At 67.0% G+C, this 18,817-nt stretch overlaps 3 protein-coding genes across 3 annotated transcripts in view; 2 read left to right on the forward strand and 1 right to left on the reverse strand.

The window, feature by feature from the left end:
• The window catches only part of CHLRE_08g358572v5 (uncharacterized protein), a 12,712-nt gene extending 2,584 nt beyond the window's left edge, over nucleotides 1–10,128 (forward strand). Inside the window, exons 6-14 of the mRNA XM_043064754.1 lie at nucleotides 266–1,648; nucleotides 2,008–2,078; nucleotides 2,380–5,848; nucleotides 6,069–6,188; nucleotides 6,537–6,686; nucleotides 7,081–7,169; nucleotides 7,456–7,794; nucleotides 8,070–8,561; nucleotides 8,870–10,128. Of these exons, the coding sequence (XP_042921755.1) occupies nucleotides 266–1,648; nucleotides 2,008–2,078; nucleotides 2,380–5,848; nucleotides 6,069–6,188; nucleotides 6,537–6,686; nucleotides 7,081–7,169; nucleotides 7,456–7,794; nucleotides 8,070–8,561; nucleotides 8,870–9,026 (6,270 nt within the window). The 3' untranslated portion in view covers nucleotides 9,027–10,128. The remainder of the gene's footprint in view (nucleotides 1–265; nucleotides 1,649–2,007; nucleotides 2,079–2,379; nucleotides 5,849–6,068; nucleotides 6,189–6,536; nucleotides 6,687–7,080; nucleotides 7,170–7,455; nucleotides 7,795–8,069; nucleotides 8,562–8,869) is intronic.
• A 388-nt stretch (nucleotides 10,129–10,516) lies between these two features.
• CHLRE_08g358573v5 (uncharacterized protein) lies at nucleotides 10,517–15,818 on the forward strand. Its single transcript, XM_043064755.1, has 6 exons — nucleotides 10,517–10,956; nucleotides 11,294–11,797; nucleotides 12,013–12,126; nucleotides 12,381–12,583; nucleotides 12,792–12,883; nucleotides 13,093–15,818. The coding sequence occupies exons 1-6, from the start codon at nucleotides 10,903–10,905 to the stop codon at nucleotides 14,886–14,888; spliced, it is 2,763 nt and encodes a 920-aa protein (XP_042921756.1). The 5' UTR covers nucleotides 10,517–10,902; the 3' UTR covers nucleotides 14,889–15,818.
• Nucleotides 15,819–16,130: 312 nt separating this feature from the next.
• On the reverse strand, nucleotides 16,131–18,546 carry CHLRE_08g358574v5 (uncharacterized protein). The gene has a single exon (XM_043064756.1). It carries the CDS (start codon nucleotides 18,236–18,238, stop codon nucleotides 17,969–17,971), a length of 270 nt encoding a protein of 89 aa, XP_042921757.1. The 5' UTR covers nucleotides 18,239–18,546; the 3' UTR covers nucleotides 16,131–17,968.
• Nucleotides 18,547–18,817: the final 271 nt, after the last annotated feature.

Raw genomic sequence — 18,817 nt, forward strand, 5'->3', positions numbered from 1 at the left:
GGAGGGGGGAGGAGGGGGCAGGAGGGGGCAGTGGGGGGGGAGGAGGGGGGAGGAGGGGGCACGAGGGGGCAGTGGGGGGGGATGGGGGTTGCAAGGATTGGTACAGAGAAGTGTAGCGATGTAGACAGCAGGCGTGGGGGTGGGGGGCAGTAGGAGGCCGCAGTGGGGCGCACGTGGTCATGTAGGCGTGTGCAGCTCCGCTGCCACGTGCCCCGCACAAGAGCTGACCCATCAGCTGCCCATGCCACACGCTGCATTGCCGCAGATCGAGCCGCCGGCCGCCACCTCCCCCGGTGCTGCCGTCGAGCGCCTGAAGCTGGGCTCGACCCTCAGCCCCACCGGCGCCGCAGCCGCCGCCGCTCCCGCCTCCTCCACTGCCGGGGGCGATGCCGGGCCACTGCTGCCCTCCCCTAGCCTGCTACTGCCCTCTCCCAGCCTTCTGCTGGCACCGCCACGGTGGGGCGCGCCGCCGAACCTGCCGTCGCCGAACCTGCCGACGCCGAACCTGCCGACGCCGAACCTGCCGACGCCGAACCTGCCGACGCCGAATCTGCCGACACCGAACCTGCCGACGCCGAACCTGCCGACGCCGAACCTGCCGACGCCGAACCTGCCGACGCCGAATCTGCCGACACCGAACCTGCCGACGCCGAACCTGCCGACACCGAACCTGCCGACGCCGAATCTGCCGACGCCGAACCTGCCGACGCCGAACCTGCCGACGCCGAACCTGCCGACGCCGAACCTGCCGACACCGAACCTGCCGACGCCGAATCTGCCGACGCCGAATCTGCCGCCGCCGAACCTGCCGACGCCGAACCTGCCGACACCGAACCTGCCGACGCCGAACCTGCCGACGCCGAACCTGCCGACGCCGAACCTGCCGACGCCGAACCTGCCGACGCCGAACCTGCCGACGCCGAACCTGCCGACGCCAAACCTGCCGACGCCGAACCTGTCGACGCCGAATCTGCCGCCGCCGAACCTGCCGACGCCGGCTGCGGCTGCGGCACTGGCGGCAGACGCCGCCGTCACCGCCATTGCGACCGCTGCAAGCGCCAAGCAGGACGAGCTGCGGCCGCCGCCGCCGCCGCCGCCGCCACCCTCAGGCGGTAGCGTCGACGTAACCATCACCGTTTCGCCGGTGGGTGTGCCCGGTGACGTCGCCGCCTCCGGCGCCGCCGCCGCTGGCGGCGTGAGCAGCGAACTCACGCCCTCGACGTCAGGCCCGCCACCGCCGGCAGCAGCAGCAGCAGCAGCTGCAGCACCACCGGCGTCGGCATCGACGCCGCCGCCGGCCTTGAACGCGAGCATGCGGCCTGCTGTGGCACCGCTGTCAACCGTTGGCAGCCGGCGGCTGACGGTGCAGCCCTCGGGCCGCATCAGCATGGGCGGCATTGGCGGCGGCGGCGGCGGTCTGGTCGCCGCCACTGCCGCGCTGCTCAACGCCAGTGTACGGCTGCCGGCCGCCGGCCGGCCCGGCGGCGGCGCCGCCACCTCGCCTGGCGGCGGCGGCGCCGCCGCCTCGCATCCGATGGGTCACGTGTCGTGGGGTAATGCCACCAGTATGCGTAACCGTGGTAACGGTGCGCTGGCGATGCTGGGCGTCGCGAGCAACAAGATGGCGCTCGCGCTGGAGCACATCGAGGTGGGGGCTTGCGGCGGGTGGGCTTGTTTGCGCCGTCCCATGAGGAAGCTAAAACATGAAGAAGGTCATGGGATGGAAGCGCTAAGAGTGGGGAGGAGCCCGTGGGGGGAGCGCGAGGCGGGAGGTGTGGGCAAGCTGTGGAGGGGAGGAGGCGGGCAACCAAGCGGCCGGGGGTATAGCGTGGACAGGCGCGCAAGCGCAGGCGCAGGCGCAGCTGCAGGGGCAGGCGCAGCTGCAGGCGCAGGCGCAGGCGCAGGCGCAGGCGCTGTGTCTTTTCAGATGATACCGTAAACGCACCAGCTGCACGTTTAAGATGCTGATCAAGACGTCGCGGCTACTGCTCCCATGCTGCCCCGCAGGAGAGTATGGCTCTGGCCACCTCGGCCGACCTGCCCACACCCACGCTGTCGCCCTCACAACCCGGCGAGCGGTGAGCAGCAGGCGTCAGGGGTCTCAGACCTCAGGGGCCTCAGGGGCCGTTGCAGCACGTGCCAAACCCCATCTGTCACCTGCGTCTGTGCTCCGCTAGTTTGGCTTGGTGTTGGTTTAGTTTGGGCTGGTGTTTACACATTACAGCCCCAGCAGGTGCCCGCCCTAGTCTTGTGGTCGCCCGGCCGGCGACCGCGCTCATTGCTGCCCGCCCTGTTGCTATCGGACCAACCGGCCTCCTGCCCCGCCTTGCAAGCACTCCTGTGTTCACTGCTACGATGGTGCTGTTCCCCCACCCGCAGCCCCGCCTCCCCCAGCGGCAAGCTGTCCAGCCTGCTCGCCTCGCTGAGGCCGCAGCACGCCGCCGCCGCTGCCGCCGGCGCCGCCGGCCCGCTGGCGCCGGCGCCGTCGGGCCGCTTCGCTGCCACCCTCAAGCGCCTCACCAGCATACGGCAGCAGGCGGCCGACTCCCACTCCGGCGAGCTCGACGACGGCGGCGCTGACGGCGGTTGCGGCGCCGCCATCGGCGCCGGCCGCGGCGCGCTGGCGGCGGCCGCGGCGGCGGCGGCGTTCCTGCGCTACGCGCCGCCGCAGAAGCCGGTGCGTCGCGTCATGTCAGCGCGACAGCTGATGTGCACCATCAAGGGCGGCGGCCCCGGAGACGGCGGCGGCGGCGGCGGCGGCGGGCTCAGCAGCACCTTCACGCGGCGTGGCCCCGGTGGCGGCGGCGGCGGCGGGACCATGGTGACGCTGCGTGGTGGTGCCGGCCTGGGCGGCGGCGGCGGCGGCGGCCTGATGGTTGCACGTGACGACTCGCACCTCGACCTCAGCAGCGGGCGCTTGGCGCTGGTGCCGCCCGGTGGCGGCGGTGGCGGTGGCGGTGGCGGCGGCGGCGGCGGCGGCCCGCTGCCGCCGTCACGTTTTGGCGGTGGCGGCGCTACCGGCGGCGCTACTGGCGGCGCTCCGCGCCAGGCTGACAAGCTGAACGCCACCGCTGCGCCCACGCTTGGCGGCTTCTTCGGCACGCTGCTGCGCAAGAAGAAGCATGCGGTGGCGCCCGCACCCGCGCCCGCACCGACTGCGGCGCCGGCGCCGCCCGCCCTGTCGCTGCCGCCGCCGGCCATGCCGCCGCCGCCGCCGTCGGCCAACAAGGGCGACGGCGACGGCACCGGTGAAGCCCTTAAGCTGCTGCTGCCGCCGCCGGCATCCGCAGCAACCGCCACCGCGGCCTCGGCCTTTGCGGTGTTTCAGATGCATTCCGCCGACTCCGGCGCCGACGGCGGAGCCGCCACAGCCGCCGCCGCAGCCGCCTCCTCAGTGGACCTCTCCAGCGTGTACGACTCCCTCGCGCCGCTGCTGCCGCCACCGGGCCCGGACGCTGGCGGCGGCTCGCCGCCAGTGACGCTGGCGGCGGCGCATGTCGGCGGCGCCGCCGCCGTGAGCCGCCAGGACTCGGACGCGCCGCCCACACCGCACCTGACATCGCCGTTGGTGGCCGCGGCGGCGGCGCAGCCTTCTGGAGAGGCGGCGGCGGGGGCAGCGGGGGCGCGGCGCTCGGGGTCCGCCGCCTCCAGCCACAGCGAGTGGATCGCGGAGGCGGAGGCGGAGGTGGCGCGCGGGCCGCCTTCCCGCCCAGGCAGCGTGGTCTCCGGCTCAGGCCAGCAGCAGGGCCAGCAGCTACAGCCGCCGCGGCCGCAGTCCTCAAGCAGCAACAGCGCAACCGGCGGCGTGCCGCTGCTACAGCCCCTGGAGACCATTGACGAGGCCGGCACGCTGGAGGCGCCGTCGCCCATGGCATCCAGCCTGCTACTGCCGCCCGAGCCCTCCGGCCTCACCTCGGTCTTCTCCACGCACCCCGCCTCGGCGCTGGGAGGCACGATTCGTGCAAACCCGGTGCCCGCCGCGGTGCGCAGAGGCAGTAGCAGCAGCGGCAGTAGCGGCAGCGGCGTGAGGGCGGCGGCGTCTGTGGGCGGCGGCGGCAGCGGCGAGCTACAGCCCGCAGGCTCGGCCGCTGCGGCGGCCTCGCCCGTTACCCCTGCGCCTGATGCCGGCAGCGCTGATGCCTCTGGCGCAGATGGTGCTAGTGGTAGCAGCGGCGTGGATCGGGCTGTGGAGGAGCAGTCAGACCCGGTGGCGGATGAGGGCATGGAAATCACGTTAGCTGCCATGGGCGCAGACGCCGCCGCCGTCACTGCCGCCGGCGCCGCCGCCGCCGCAGGCGCCGCCGTCACTGCCGGCAGCGGCTCTGTAGCGGGCAGTGGCCCGCCTTCGCGCAAGGCCTCACTGGCTGCTGGCGCTGTGAGTGGCGGCGGCGGCGGCGGCGGCGGCATGCGCTCCGCGTTCGGCAGCGCCATGTCGCTGTCCTCCATGGTGCAGCAGCAGCCGGGCGGCGGCGGCGGCGGCGGCGGCGCCTCGGAGCCGCCGTCGCGGCAGGCGTCGCAGCAGCCTTCGCGGCAGGAGTCCGGCCTGACGCCGGCAGCGGCGCCACCACCAGGCGCCGGCAGCGGCCCCGTGGCGGAGGGCGTGGTGGAGCAGCGTGCGCAGAGGCGGCAGGACGTGCGCGCGGCGGCGGCGTTCATGCCGCCGCCGCCGGCTGCGCCGCTGCCGCCCCCGCCTCCGCCGCCGCCGCTGCAGTTGCCGCCGGTCTCCGGCGGCGCGGCGGCGGCTGTTGCGGCTGGTCCCGGCGGCGCCAGCCGCTGGGCTGTGCCGGCAGCGCCGCAGACGGCTCAGCTCCTCAGCGACGGCAGCACCATCCCCGAGCTCCTCACTGCGCCCTCCCACCCCGACGACGCCTATACCGACGACCGCACCTCCGCCGCCGGCGGCCCACTCACCTCCTCACCCCACCATGCTCACCTGCCGCCCGCCTTCCAGCAGCTCTTCCGCCGCCACCCGCACCAGCAGTCGCCCACCTTGCAGCAACAGCGGCGCCAACGGCACGACGACGACGACGGCACACGCGCCGTCAGCATCAGCGGCGAGCAGCCCCACTACCCCCACAACCCACACAACCCGCACGCGGTCTGCGAGGGCAGCGCAGCCGACGGTGGCGGCGGCGGCGGCGGCGGTGGCGGCCCTGGCGGCCCTGGCGGCGTGAGCGGCGCTGACGTGCTCATGCCCGCCGGCACCGGTGCCGGCACTGGTGCCAGCTCGGGCCAACAGCACAACGGCGGTGGCGCCGCCGGCGGCGGCGGCGTCTCCGGCACCAGCCCGGGCGCCACCAGCGGCGGCGGCTGGCGCGCACTGACTATGCTCGGCCGCAGCAGCCGCCAGCAGCGCCACCAGCAGCACCCGCACTCGCACGAGGGCCACGGCCACGGCGGCCACAGCCACCGCTCCCACCCGCACAGCACCTCCCACCGCTCGCATGGCGCTGACAGCGACTCGGAAAGCGAGGACGAGGCCGCCTGCTGGCCGCCCTGCCTGCCCAAGCCCTGGGCGCCAACTGGCGGCGGCGGCGGCGGCCGCAGCGGCCGCGTAGCGCCCCTGCCCGCGCCGGTGGTAGATCTGGTCCAATCCGTGGAGCAGGGGGTGGACAAGGCGCTGACGGCAGTGGGCGACGCCACGAACCGTGTGGCCGCGAAACTGGCGTTCCTGGGCGATGGCAGCAGCGGCAGCGGACATGGCCCGGGCGGCGGGGGAGCGGGAGGAGCCGGAGGGGGCGGGGAGATGAGTGAGCGGGAGAGGGCGCGCGACGCGGCACGCAAGGCGGCGAAGCGCGCGGAGGAGGACCGCATGCGCAAGACCATCCAGATGTACTCGGGCTTCGAGGTGGGTGGGTGGTGGGGTCATGGGGTCATGGGGTGTGGGGAGGGTACTTGTGGGGTGGGTGAAGGGTGGGCGGGGTAGCGACTCAGTGCCTGGCTGTTGTTTGTCCGTGTGGGTTGCGCACCTTCTCCTGTGTCTGTCGTCTTGCCTCCTCGCGGTCTTGCGCCTGAACGGCTCCCGACTGACCTGCCCCGCCCCGACCCACCTTCTTCACCTCCCACAGAAGCGCGACGCCTCCTCGTTCTTCTGGTTCCGCAACCCCAAGGTGGTGGCCTACCTCTTCAACTGGGCCTACTACGAGAACAGCCTCAGCATTGCGCTGCTCATCTTCAGCCTCATCGCGGTAGGAGGGCCCGGCTGCGGATTGGTTAGAGGGTTGGTTAAGGAGGGTGGTGGAGGAGGAGGCTGGAGAAGGGCCATCCCCCGTCCCCCACGCTTGTCCGCCCCTGCCATCCCCCATCATGCGCCACCACAAAGCACGTGCCAAGCCAAACCTCCTACCGTGGTAGCCGCTGCTCATCCCCCACCCCTGGCTACACCTTCACTCCTTAAATGATCATGAATGTACCCCCCCCCCGCCTCCTCCCACATCCAAACCTCGCCGCACTTCACCCCGCCTCGGCTCGATCGCATTTGGGCTGGTTCCTACAACCCCACCCGCACCCCACCACCACCTCCACCGCCTCCACAGGGCTACCAGAACCAGTGGGTGTTCTCCCAGGTGCCTCTGGGCGCTGTGGTGGGGCTGCTGGTGGCTGACGTGCTCATCCTGGTGCACAGCTGCCTGTACGTGCTGCCGCTGTACGCGCTCATCACACCCGTGGGCAGCCACTGCCCCAAGGTGGGCGGGCGGGCGAGCGGGGCCGGCACGCGTGCGTGCGTGCGTGTGTGTGTGTGTGTGTTTTGGGGAGGGGGAGGGGGAGAGGGGAAGGGGAGCGGGAAAAGGGGGAGGGGGAAAGGAGGAGAGGGGAAGGGTTGTAGATACCAGCGCCAGTTATACAGAACCCAAAGGGAAATCGCAAGGATGTTTGTAAAGCGGTAAAGGGGGAAAGTGGGAAAAAGAGAGGGAGAGGGGGAGAGCCTGCTTGCACTGCCTGGCAGCTGCGTTAAGCGCATGGCGCAGGCCCCCCCGGGCATGCCCATGCTCGCACCGCTCACCAAATCCGTAGCACCACCCTGTCCCACCACCCACATGCCCCCCACCCCTTAACCCTCCGCCTTCCCAAACCCCACAGGACGTGCTGCGCCGCGCCATCAAGGCCGGCGTGTTCCCGCGCCAGACCGCCCTCATCGCCCGCGCCCTCAACCTGCAGCTCAAGGCCAGGTGGGGCAGCCGCAGGGGGGCGCATGGATGGCGGTGGGGCCGCAATGATGGCGCATGAGGCATGGGGCATGGGGCACGCCCATTCCTGGTAGCACCACACAGCACGACACGGCGGGGGGTGGGCGGCGGGCGGGCGGGCAGGCGGGTGGGCTTCCGTACGGCCCTGGAGCGGCTGGCACAGCGCTTGTCATGTTTGCAAACTCACTCCACCCCTGACTGAACCAGTTGCACCAAACCCCCCACCCCACCGCCTATGAATGTAACCCCACCGCCCTCCTCACTGCAGGGAGGCCATGCTGGCCAAGAAGACAGCCGCCCCCCCGGGCGGCGGCGGCCTCTTTGGCCGCATCGCCAAACACATCCCCGGCCACCACGCGGGCGCATCCGCAGGAGCCAAGCAGCACCCGCAGCAGCAGCACCAGCAGCAGCAGCAGTACTCGGGCGCGGCTGCGGCCGCCGCCTTTGCGCGCATCGGCCGTGCGGGTGGGGCTCCTAATGGCGGCGGTGACGCTGCGGCCGCCGGCGCGGCCATGTCGCCCGCCGCCGCCGCCTACTCCCCGCGGCAGCAGCTCGACACGGTGGCGGCAACGGCGGCGGCGGGCCGGGGCGCATCCGCCACTGCGGGGTGAGCAGTCCACGGGTCGCGCCCTAGTCACGCACTCGCAACTACAAACCATGCGTGCGTGTCACATGCTGTCACACCAAGCCGACAAGACAATAAATGGCACTTCCTGCTTATCCTCTCTCTTATTTTCTTGTGTTTCTCGCCCTCCTGCTAATCCTCTCTCTTATTTTCTTGTGTTTCTCGCCTTTTCACCCTCCCCCCAGTATATCCTATACCGCTTTTCCAAACATCCTTGCAATCCCCCTTCCCCTTCCTCGTGTAACGAACACCTTCAGGCGCGGCGCCGGCGCCTCCGCCCTGCCCTCCCACATGGTCACCGAGCTGAGCGCGCTGTCCGGCACCGGCCCCACCCCCTCCGCCTCCTCCGTCGCCTCGCCCACCGCCTCCGTCACCGCCGCCGCCGCCGCCGCCGCGGTGGGCCAAATCTCCAAACGCCACATCGCCGCCGCGCCGCCAGGCGCCGCCGCCACTAGCGCCGCCGCCAGCGCCGCCGGCTCCCCGCCGCCTCGTCAGCATCAGCCGCCGCCGCCGGCGCAGCCGCATGGCCTGGGTGCCTCCAGTGCCTTTATGTCGGGTGCGGCTGCGGACATGTTGGGAATGTCCATGGTGGGAGTTGGCAGCGGCGGCGGTGGCGGCGGTGGCGGCGGCGGCCATCACGGCGCCCACCACCCTCTGGCTCCGCAGCCCAGCGGCATGTCGGGCTGCAGCAGTGTGGACCTGGGCCACAGCGGCGGCTCCATGACGGCGCTGATGGCGGGCATGTACAGGTGGGCAGGAGTAGAGGAGGAGGGAGGGGGAGGGGGAGGGGGGGCGAGAGGGAAGGGGAGGGGGAGGGGGAGGGGGAGGGAGTGAGGTAGAGGGAGAGGAGGAGAGGGAAAAGGGAGAGGGAGAGGGAGAGCGAGGGAGAGGGATAGGGAAGGGGGTTTGTAGATACCAGCCCAAACTACACCGAATCCAATGCAAAAGAGCGAGGAGCCGAGCACTAGTGGGAGGAGGGTGTGCTGGCAGCGCTGCGGCTGTTTTGGCGCCCACATGAGCTTCACGACCGCCACCGCTGCATCACTCACGCAAACAGGAGTGCAATGGCGCACGCGACCGAGGAGGAGCGCCGGGATGCGGCGGCGGCGGCGGCGGCCATGCAGGCTGCGGCGGCGGCGGCGGGTGGCGGCGGTGGCGGTGGCGGTGGCGGCCGGGCGCGGCTGGACCTGACGCTGGTGCCGCGGCAGCCCTAGGCGGAGGTGGGGAGGCAGGTGGGGAGGAGGTGTGGAGGGAGGTTGCAGCGGCGCCGCCCTAGACGGAGACGGAGATGGAGGGACAGGCGGGGGCGATTGGAGGTGTGCAAGCAGTGGCAGGTCGAGCTGCACACCAGGAGGGGTGGGACGTGCCAGCTGAAGGTCTTGGGGGTGGGTCAGGATGCGGCTTGTGTTTGCTCTAGTATGAGACGGAGCTGTTTAGTTAAAAACAGGCATTCTTGTCGAAAAGATCACGTGACCTCGCAGCATCGCCGTGGCATGAATTGCACTGAATCGCAGCGCTCGGGGGGCTCGGCCGAAAAACTGGAAGCAGCCTTTGCTTAATGGGGGGGAAGCGGAAGGGCAACGCGAGTGGCGGTTGCGGGTGCTGCATGTGTCGCAGGATGCACATGTATCCTGTGAGCTAGTCCTGGGTCTGGCTTTAATTCGCACTCGGAATGAGTTGGTGCATGTCGGAAGTGGGGATGAGCTACCATGTTTAGTGTCCCACATGGACCGATTGGGCCAGTGATGGTGTGAGTCAGGGACGTTCAAAGGGTGGTCATTTGGGTGGCCGGTGCGTCCGTGATTGGTTATTGCGAGCGTGTGAGAGGGCGCCATTGCGCGCGGTTAAAGGGAGCCCTCGTGCGAATGTGTGGGCCAAGTACCTGTTGATAGAATGGCACATGATGCTGTGCTTGCACTGTGAGCGTGCGAGGGTGTGCAGCGAGTCGCAGCAGTTGACCGGTGAGACCGGTCGCGGTCCGTGGATTCACGGTATTCTTTGTGTGGCGTTTACCGGCACGTGGTGGTGGTGGTGGCAGGTGGTGCTGTGGCGGGTTGCCTGTGCTTGGGTTTCGCCAGGGTGGAGGTCGGGTCCCGCCGGTGTACGGCACGTGTGTGCTCGCTGACACATGCGCGTGCGACGTGCCGCATTCATGACCTTGCTAGCGCTATGACCTGGTGGCCCCGGGCCCAGGGCTGCAAGATGCCTGAGACCTTTGAATATACCGGTGCCTGGGAGGCTTGGAAGTACAAGGAGAGCATGTCTAATTTGGACGCAGCTCCGTCATCTCGTGTCCTCGTCTCATATCAAATATCTTCTGCGCCCAGCCGCCCAGGGAGCTCCCCGGGACTCCGGGATGCCAAGTCACCATGTGCAGCAGGCAGGAGCAGGCAGGGGGTTAAGGGGGGGGCAGGGTCCTCGTGGTGTCGTGCGAACGCGTGCGATGGGCTCTGCGTGCTTGCATGGCGGCGTGTTGTTGCCTGGGGTGTTGCTCCTGCTGCCTGTGCTTATGGTACCATTCAATCGTCATGTCACAGCGTCGATGGTACGCGGATTTGCTCTGATGTCCCCCACCCCACGTGCACCCACCCACACCCTGCCTAACACCGACCTGACGCCTCGCGGAACCGGGTTGACGGCACGCAGTGAGCAATAAGGAGTATCGTATTGGAAGAGCTACAGTGTTCCTAATCTTCATGGACCATTATTAATAGAGTGTAGGCACGCGCGTCATCTGGCGTGAAGCGCCATCAGGGGCGTCATCCTTACCGGCGCGAACAGGGGAACTCGGCGCGGCAGTTGGCGCTAGAATTCCAAGCCCTGAGCATGCTTGAACCTGCATATCTAGTCAAACAAACAGAAAATTATAAACTGTCAGAGTAGGCGATGATTACGGCTAGGTAGCGCAACGTTTTTGTCTCTTGACAACGCAAACGAGGCTCCCCCGCGTGCCGCCCACTAATGCAACAAGTTTGTGTCCACAAGTCATACACATCAATGCACATAGGCTAAGTGTTGGCGCCCGGATTTGATGTCGGGCGCAACGTCCCGTTGCCTAGCGCCCGTCTCCTAACCCTTATAAGCGCAAGAATGTCAGCATCCTCAATCACACGTCTCGCCAGCAAGATTTTATCCAGGAATGAGGTGCGCCTGACGGGTTCAACAGGTCGCCTCATCCCATGACGAGTCACTGAGGGGTGGGCCGTCCAACGGGAGTCCGGCACAATATGAAGTCATGTAACAGCTGGTTTTCGGCTGGAGTTGCAGCAGGGCGCGATGCCAGTCCGCCGCGCACTTTTGGGCCGACGTGTCCGTGAGCGTCCTCCCCCCTTTCCCCGCTTCCTAACTGCCTCCCCGGACTTCCCAACGCGCAGTCCCCGCCACACCTCACCCGCCTGCACCCGCCTCCTCCCCCTGTCCGTTTCCGCCCACGACCGCACACGACCTACCCATCCGCTCTGCTCGCGCCCCCTCCACGCAGACCTCGCTCACGGTTGCGGAGCTGCAGCAGGGCGCAGCCGCGGTGCAAGCGCGGCTGGCGAGCGGCGGCATCGACGCCAACAAGCGCGTGCACTGCCCCGATGGCCGCTGCTCCATGAACCTAGGCCCCTCTGCGGCTTCCATCTCTTTAGCAGCGCCCTCCTCGCCCTCCTCGTTCTCCCTGGCCTCGCTGCTGCCACGCGGCGGCAAATGCACGCCCCTCGCCTTCGCCATTATGGCCGGCGACCTGGTGCTCGTGGACGTACTGCTCGCAAACGGCGCCGACCCAAACAAGCTCTCAGGGCTGCCCCATCGATTCGACTTCGCGCCGCTTCATCTGGCGGCGGCGCTGGGCTCCGCCGCCGCCGTCGCAAAGCTGCTGGCGGCGGGCGCGGACGCCAACGCACGGCTGGACAAGTGCCGTGGCCTGGCGCCTAAACAGGAGGCGGCGCTGGCTGCCAGCCTGAAGAGTACAGCGGCAGGATACACGGCCCTGCACTTGGCGGTGAGGGAGGGGGGAGCCGGCACTGCTGCAGCAGTTCTGGCGCTTGCGGGGCGGAGGGCTTCAGCCGAGGTTGGCTCCAGTCGACTGTGCTTGCTCTATTGCTCCCCTGCTTGTACAATGGGTGCTATGCGCTATGCGCTGCCCACACGACCCATCCCGTTCCCACCTTGACCATGTGCGCCTCTGTCCCACCTCTGCCCATGCTCCATATGCAGCTGGATTGTACGGTGTCAGCCGCCGCCTGCTGCGAGGTTGTCAAGGCGCTGCTGACGCACCCCGGTACCAACCCCAACACGCGCAACCATGCCGGCCTGACGCCGCTGACGGTGGTGAGCAACCAGCGGCACACATGACATGTGGGGGGATTACATTCATGACTAGTTAAGGAAGTGGTAGACGGTAGACATGTGGGGGGGACAGGCATCCGTGACCACAGTTCCAGTCTGCAGTACCGGTAGCCTGCCCCTGAAACTGCGAATTACGCCTGCCCTGACTCTCCCGCCGGCCGCACATCACCGCAAGCTCGCTACAGCTCCTGCCCCTGACCTCCTTCGTCCTTGATCACCATATATCAATTACGCAGGCCTGTAAACGTAAGCGCGAGGATGTGGTGGATCTGCTGCTGGGCGTGATGACGCCCTCGCCGCCGCCGTCGTCGGCAGCGTCGCTACCCCCTCACGGCGGCGGTGTCGGCGGCCTCGACAGCCCCTACGCAGGCGCCCACCCGCGGCTGGACTTGAACGCGAGCGGGCCGCTGTTTGCGGCCATAGCGGCGGAGGACGCGGGGTGAGCGATGTGGGTTGCGTGCAGGGGAGGGGAGGGGAGGGCTGCCCCTGGTTGGATGTGTGGGCTGGCCGGCGTGTGAACGGCGCGTGTGCTGACTGACTGAGCGGGGTGGGGGGGCACTTGCAGGGGCGAGCAGCTCGCTTGCCTTCCCGTAGCACTGTCACGCGTGTCGTCTCACACATGTTCCTACGCGCGTGTTCCCAAGCAGGCTGGTGCGCAAGTTGTTGGTGGCGGGTGCCGGCGTGCGGCACGCGCGCAACGAGGAGGGCCTCAGCCCGCTGGCCTACGCCGTGTGCAGAGGTGCGCGGGCGGCAGGGCGGCGGTCGGCCTGTGTAGCCCGGTTGGGCGACCTGCGTCATTGCTGGTGGCATGTGGGTCGTGCTTGTGGCGGACATGCTATGAATGTTGCTGCTTGCGGCATTTTCGGTGTGCCAAAGTAGCGAACTGGACTGCGTGCCCTCCCCTGACACGGTTCTTGGCTCCGCCCCCACACGCCGTATTTTGCACAGGCAGTACCACCTTCACCAACCGCGCGGAGGTGGTGTCACTGCTGCTGGCGGCGGGCGCACCCGTGGAGTCCGGCCTGCTCCAACACGCCGCCGAGTGGCCGCACGTGCGTGAGGCCCTGGTGGCAGCAGCCAGCAGTAGCAGGCTGAGCGCCGGCAGCAGTAGCGGCACAGGCAGCGGCTCAGGCAGCCTGCGCGGCAGCAGCACCGGCTATGTCGGCATCGCAGCCGGAGGAAGCAAGCGCTTTGACCGCGGAAGCCAGGGCTACGCCAGTGCTGGTGGTGTTGGTGGGGGCGCTAGCAGCCGGGCATCGGCGGATGGGGCCGCCGGGTTAGCAACAGGGACAGGCGCCGGGCACACAGCAGCAGCGGCCGCGGCCGCGTCACCCGGCGCGCCGCCGGCAGTGGTCATGGGTTTGCCTTTGTCGCCCGCCGTAAGCACTGCGCCGCTGATCACCACCACCACCACTAGTAGCGACACCAGCACCAGCAGCGGCACCGTGCAGTGGCGCGGCCGCTTCAGCTTCATCAGCGCTCTGGCCCCGGGCCTCGGCCTCAGCGGCCAAGGTCCGGGCGGCAGCTGCTGCCTGCCGCCGCCGCCCTTCTCCGCCTCGTCCGGCATCCTGCGCGCGATGCAAAAGAACGTGTGCTGCTCGCTCATGTTCTTTCCCATGCTGCTGCCGGTGCTGGTCATGGCGCTGGCCATCGACGCGCTCATGCCGGTCGCTGCCGCGCTGTGCAGCTTCCTGCGCATCGCCGTGCCCGTCATAGCGCTGCTGTGCGTGCTGGTGCTGTACGGCGTCATCCACCTGGCGCTGCAGGCGGCGGCGCCGCTGCTGTCGACGCTGTCAGCGGCGGCGGCCGCGGCGGCGGGCGGGGCGGGCACGGCGGTGGCGCCGGCGCCGGGGCTGACGGCCGAGCTGGCGGCGGGGGCTGGGGCGGGCGCGGGAGCTGGCGTGGTTGTGCTGGGCGCGGCGGAGGCGGGGCTGGAGGCGCTCGGGCACGCGGCGGGGTCGGCGGGCCTGGCTGTGGTGAGTGTCTTAGAGCACGAGGTGGAGGCGCCTGCCTCGCTGGTCGTCAACAACCTGTCAAACTACGTGGCGGCGGCCACCGCGGGCCCCGCGCCGGCCTCCGCATCCGCCTCCATGTCGGGCCTGGCCGCGGTTGCAGCGGCGGCCTCCAAGGCCCTCACCGGCGCCGTGTCGGCGGTGCTGGCGGCACTGCTTCCCTGCGGCCTGGCCTCCGCCGCGGGCGGCAGAACCCTGGGCCTGGACCTGTGGCGCTGGCAGGGGCCGCTGGGGCTGGGGGCGGGGCTGGCGGCCTGGTTCCTGGGCGTCGTGGCTGCGCATGCGCTGTTGGGCTTGGCGGAGGAGGCTCTGGTCGGCTACCGGCCGCCGGGAGACCGGCTGCGCGCCTTCCTGCAGCACCGAGCCGCGGCGCGGCACGCCGGCGGCGGCGCCATCAGTGACGAGCAGCTGGCGGCGCACGCGCGGCTGTGTCTGCCGGTGGCGCTGCTGTTGGGCGGCGGCACGGGCGTGAAGCTGATGCCGCTGACGGTGCTGATGGTGTTGCTGTGCCTGCCCACCGTGGCGGTCAGCGTGCGCAAGGAGTATGAGCGCGGGTTGTGGCAGCAGCAGAAGCAGCCGGCTACGGCTGCACCGGCGGCTGTGGGTGAGGTTGCAGCGGCTGCTGCAGCGCTAAAGGCGCAGGGGGCGGTGCAGGCAACGACGCAGGCGCAGGCTCAGGTGCAGTTTGTGGGACTGGAAAAGGCGGGGTTGGGTCAGCGTGCGCGTCGGTAGGTTGCGGTGCCTGCGCGACGGAGCTGGTGTGTATGCCGGCGAGGCATGGTGGGTAGGGGTAGGGCCTTGCGCTTCCCAGGACCCCAGTCCTGCGGGGCGGGTGATAAGATAGGCGAGCGCTTCGGCTCGCAGGCATCACCAAGCAAGGCACATATGCCTTGGGAACTGAGCACTATGTTACTTGTGTGATAAGCAAATCAGGTTCGCTTGAGGTGAACGCTGGATAATAAGATTCACTGCCGCTAGCACACATATGTCGGTTTTCCTGGGTGCTGATACCCAATAGTATGTCGATGTTTAACGCGTGTGCATGACCATGCATCCATGGTGGATATATACCGCTTGGCCCTTCACAAGCTCGACCTGGGTGTTGTGATTGTTCAAGCATTATTGGATGAGACGCATGGGTGATTGTGTATGAGAAGCCGAGGGGAAAGGTTGACTGCGTTTGGGTGTCTAGTAGTGCTTGTTAGAAGCACTATCGCCGGTATGTACCGTGTACAGTAATGCTGTCAGGCGGTGTCTGGCGGTGCGGCACCCAGTGCCTTGGGCCTAGCTAAGGCTTGGGAGTTCTTGCCGTACGTTGCCGTACGTTGAGGCGCGGCGGATGATCATCGTTTGATGTGGGTTAGGTGCTGCACATGCATGCATGCCCGTGGACCAGTCATTATCTGGGCAAGTAAGGCGGCAGGAGCCTATCTAGTTGGTGTGGCGGGTGCAGCAATGCAGTTTGCCCTTGAGCCTCAAGTGTGGATGTCTCGTGCACTCGTGCGTAATGTGGGATCTGACCTTGTATGTATATGCCCGATTGGCCCGGGTTGTGAAGCAATCTATGAGGCCGTTTCCTCCCGTGCCACCAGCGGCCCACCATCCTGCTGGGCCGCTGCCCCGTCACTTTTCCGCCCGTGTGACCCAACCTCGCTCCGAGCTCCTGACTGGACTGCGGGAGGCGGCCATGCGGCGTCCCCCTTCACTAGAGCTCGGGGTCTATCTCTCTGACCACGTAGGTCCCTACACATGGACGCAGCAGCCTGACGCACCTCTTTCAACAGCCTGGGCGGGGCCATCACACCCTCACACCCCACCAGGTGCAGGAAGCCCCGTTGCTGGATGTGTGGTGCCAGCTGGTCAGGTGGGGGCGGGGGCGCGGCCGCGCGGGCCAGGCCAGCCAGCAGTAGCCCGCGCCCCGCGGTCACACACACATACGGTGCGCCGCACACGGCACACTGGAAGAGAGAAGGCACAGAATTGGTGTGGTGAGCATCGGCTTCGCTTGCCGACAGGTGGCGCAACGCCCGTAAGCCCAGCGGCCTCTTGCGCCCTGACCCGGTTCACGCATACACATACATATACACACAGCGCGCAGTCAATCGTTCTACTCACGACGCGGCCAGCTAGAACGCGTCCATGCTGGCAAGGCGCGCAGCTGGATTGACCCACACGGCACCCTACGGGACCTCGCGTCCTCGTCAACCTGCCTAATTGCCTAAACCCTGTCCCATCGCACGCCCAGCTGCCTACCTAGACCCGTGTTAGTGACCTTCATGCGCACAATGCCCAGTTGGTCACGCTGCCAGCGAAGCCCCACCCCTACTTGCTGCAAAGTGAGCCACGACGTACAGGCTGCTGTGCCTGCTGGCCTTGTGATACTCGCGCCAGCGCAGGAGGTGTAGGGAACACGAACAGCCAACTGCCGCCATGCATTACACAGTACACGTGCACGCGGCTTGTTACTGTTACCGTACTAGCTGGCGCACGTGCATAACCAGAGTGCGCGGCCAGGGGGTTCGAGATGCGGAAATCACACGCATACCAATTCTGAATGCGGAAACGAAACAGCCCGACATCCTAACCTACTTGGCCCCCAAGTAGCGCATTCAAGAGGACGGCGCCGTGCGTAACGCCGTAACCGCTTCCCACCGTAGACATCAAGTAGCGACTCATGTCGTGCATGCGATCGAGCATGCCTGTTGTCTCCCAGCACACGTCATGACTCTTCGTCATACACCACCCATCCACTCCTCTCTATAGCATCTAGCACCTAGCCACGTACGCACTCATCTCCATTGACAAACTGCTACCCTTACGTTTGGTGTAGAGGTGTACAACTCCATCCGCGGCCTGATCCATTTCCACCTGGTCTGAGGTTTAAACCGGGGGCATCAGCCCCCCCTCTCGTCTAGGCGACGCGCCCCACCCCAACGGAGCGGCCATCATCCAGTGACGGGACCGCATTTGTTTGTGACCACTTGGGTTTGGTTAGCAGGGTGTATGGGGGCTATCGCTCGGCCGCCGAAGTGGCCTCCCCGACGGCGTGTGTGTGTCCAAAACTGCCTCTATCTAGCCATATGGCTTACCCTGCCTGATCCTACTCTGCTGCCCATACTACGGTACCCCAGTTCATGCCACCCTGTCTGCCCATACTATTCCAGTCCTTATAGAACTACAAAATGCAATCAAGGACCGCAAACATCTCAGCACACAAACTCACTAAACGCCCGGTATCACAGACCGCACGTTGAACGCACTGTGTCGGCCCTTGAAACACATCGGTGGTGTCTATTTGCTCATACACCATGCCTCCGCGCGAGTACACGGGCACAAACAAAGCCATACTCGTATTTGTGCACCATTCTGATGGTCAGTCCTGAACAGTCCTGATCACTTGCCAGCAGCAGCTTGACAAGCCACGCGATCCGCCATGCACCGTTCATCCAATCCATGCAGTCAGTCAAAGCCAGCCAAGAGCCTTGCAGCCTCACGGCAGTGCACGCTAACGAAATCAGGAGGCCTGCACACCAGCTTTACGAGGGAACCAAGGCCCTCCACGCCGTCCCTTCAGCGCGGTCGTCACACAATACCGACTGCACGAGGCTACGTGACTACGGTATTCATTGATGCCGTTGCGAATCGTGCCGTTCATTCCATGCAGCCCCACGCCAATTATAATGGTACATCAGTGTAGCAGCCCCCGATCATGCTTGTGCACTGTGGGCATTCCGTGCGTCCGCGTCCGCCGCGGCCCCCCTCGTGCGGCACTGGCACAGATCCTCTGGGGATGTCCGGTGGCGCTGAAGGTTTTACGCTGACGCCACCCCGAGAAGGCGGTTTTGAGCCACCCACACGGCTGCCAGCGCTAACCACACGAGAGGCGCCATGCCCCACCCCGTAACGAAGGGCAGGATTGCGCCAACGGCCATGTAAGTCAACGTCGATGGGAGGTAGGAAGCCACGGTTGGCCCCGCACCGGCACCTCGGCCGCGAGCTTGCGATCTTGTGTCAGCAGATGCCTCCGAGACGCAGAGAACTAGGTACCACAACACAATGAACGGGCTTAACATCATGAACATCACGGCTTTCTTGCCAGACGTGAAGAACGAGAACAAAAACCGTGTTGAGCGTGGCTGCTCATCAATATGCTTGCCATTAAGCATAACAGTGTCCGCGACTGCGGACTTTTTGAACGTGGTGCCCGATGACATTTTGGCAAAGTGTCCAGTACTTATCGGTATGCTAGATGAATGATAGTGTTGTATTATGTGTTCAAGGAACTGACAACAGAAACCAAGCTGTTTTCGGCTCCTCATGTTTCGGAAGTTTCACACCCATCGCTCGCTCGTGCAAGTGGCGCGCAACAAATGCAGCTCGGCCACAAGCTAACTCTTCATGCAACAAGTGGATTTCACAAGCTGCACGAAAACTGGGGCGCTGCTGCCAGTGAGACTGCCTGACAATTGGGGATTTACTTCCGCGCCAGACAAGCAGGCAAAGCACGCCGCCTAGCCGAATGACAGCCCTAGACAGCGCAGCAATCTATCCTCAGTCACACCAAACTTGAACATAAACGCCAAGAATCAGGGCCGACACTTCGCAATTGTCTGGCACGGGCGGGCTCCGCCTCCCCACGCACTGCGAATGACACATGGTTG

This window comes from Chlamydomonas reinhardtii, chromosome 8 (assembly GCF_000002595.2).
Source record: "Chlamydomonas reinhardtii strain CC-503 cw92 mt+ chromosome 8, whole genome shotgun sequence".
NCBI lineage: Eukaryota > Viridiplantae > Chlorophyta > Chlorophyceae > Chlamydomonadales > Chlamydomonadaceae > Chlamydomonas > Chlamydomonas reinhardtii.

Bases quoted from the DNA above. Each gene is read 5' to 3' on its own strand.
- CHLRE_08g358573v5 (XM_043064755.1), top strand. From the start codon at position 10,903: ATGTCAGCATCCTCAATCACACGTCTCGCCAGCAAGATTTTATCCAGG. The intron at 10,957-11,293 runs GTGCGCCTGACG...CCCTCCACGCAG, and splicing joins AGATTTTATCCAGGAATGAG to ACCTCGCTCACGGTTGCGGA. The intron at 12,584-12,791 runs GTGAGCGATGTG...GTTCCCAAGCAG, and splicing joins ATAGCGGCGGAGGACGCGGG to GCTGGTGCGCAAGTTGTTGG.
- CHLRE_08g358574v5 (XM_043064756.1), bottom strand. From the start codon at position 18,238: ATGTTCATGATGTTAAGCCCGTTCATTGTGTTGTGGTACCTAGTTCTC.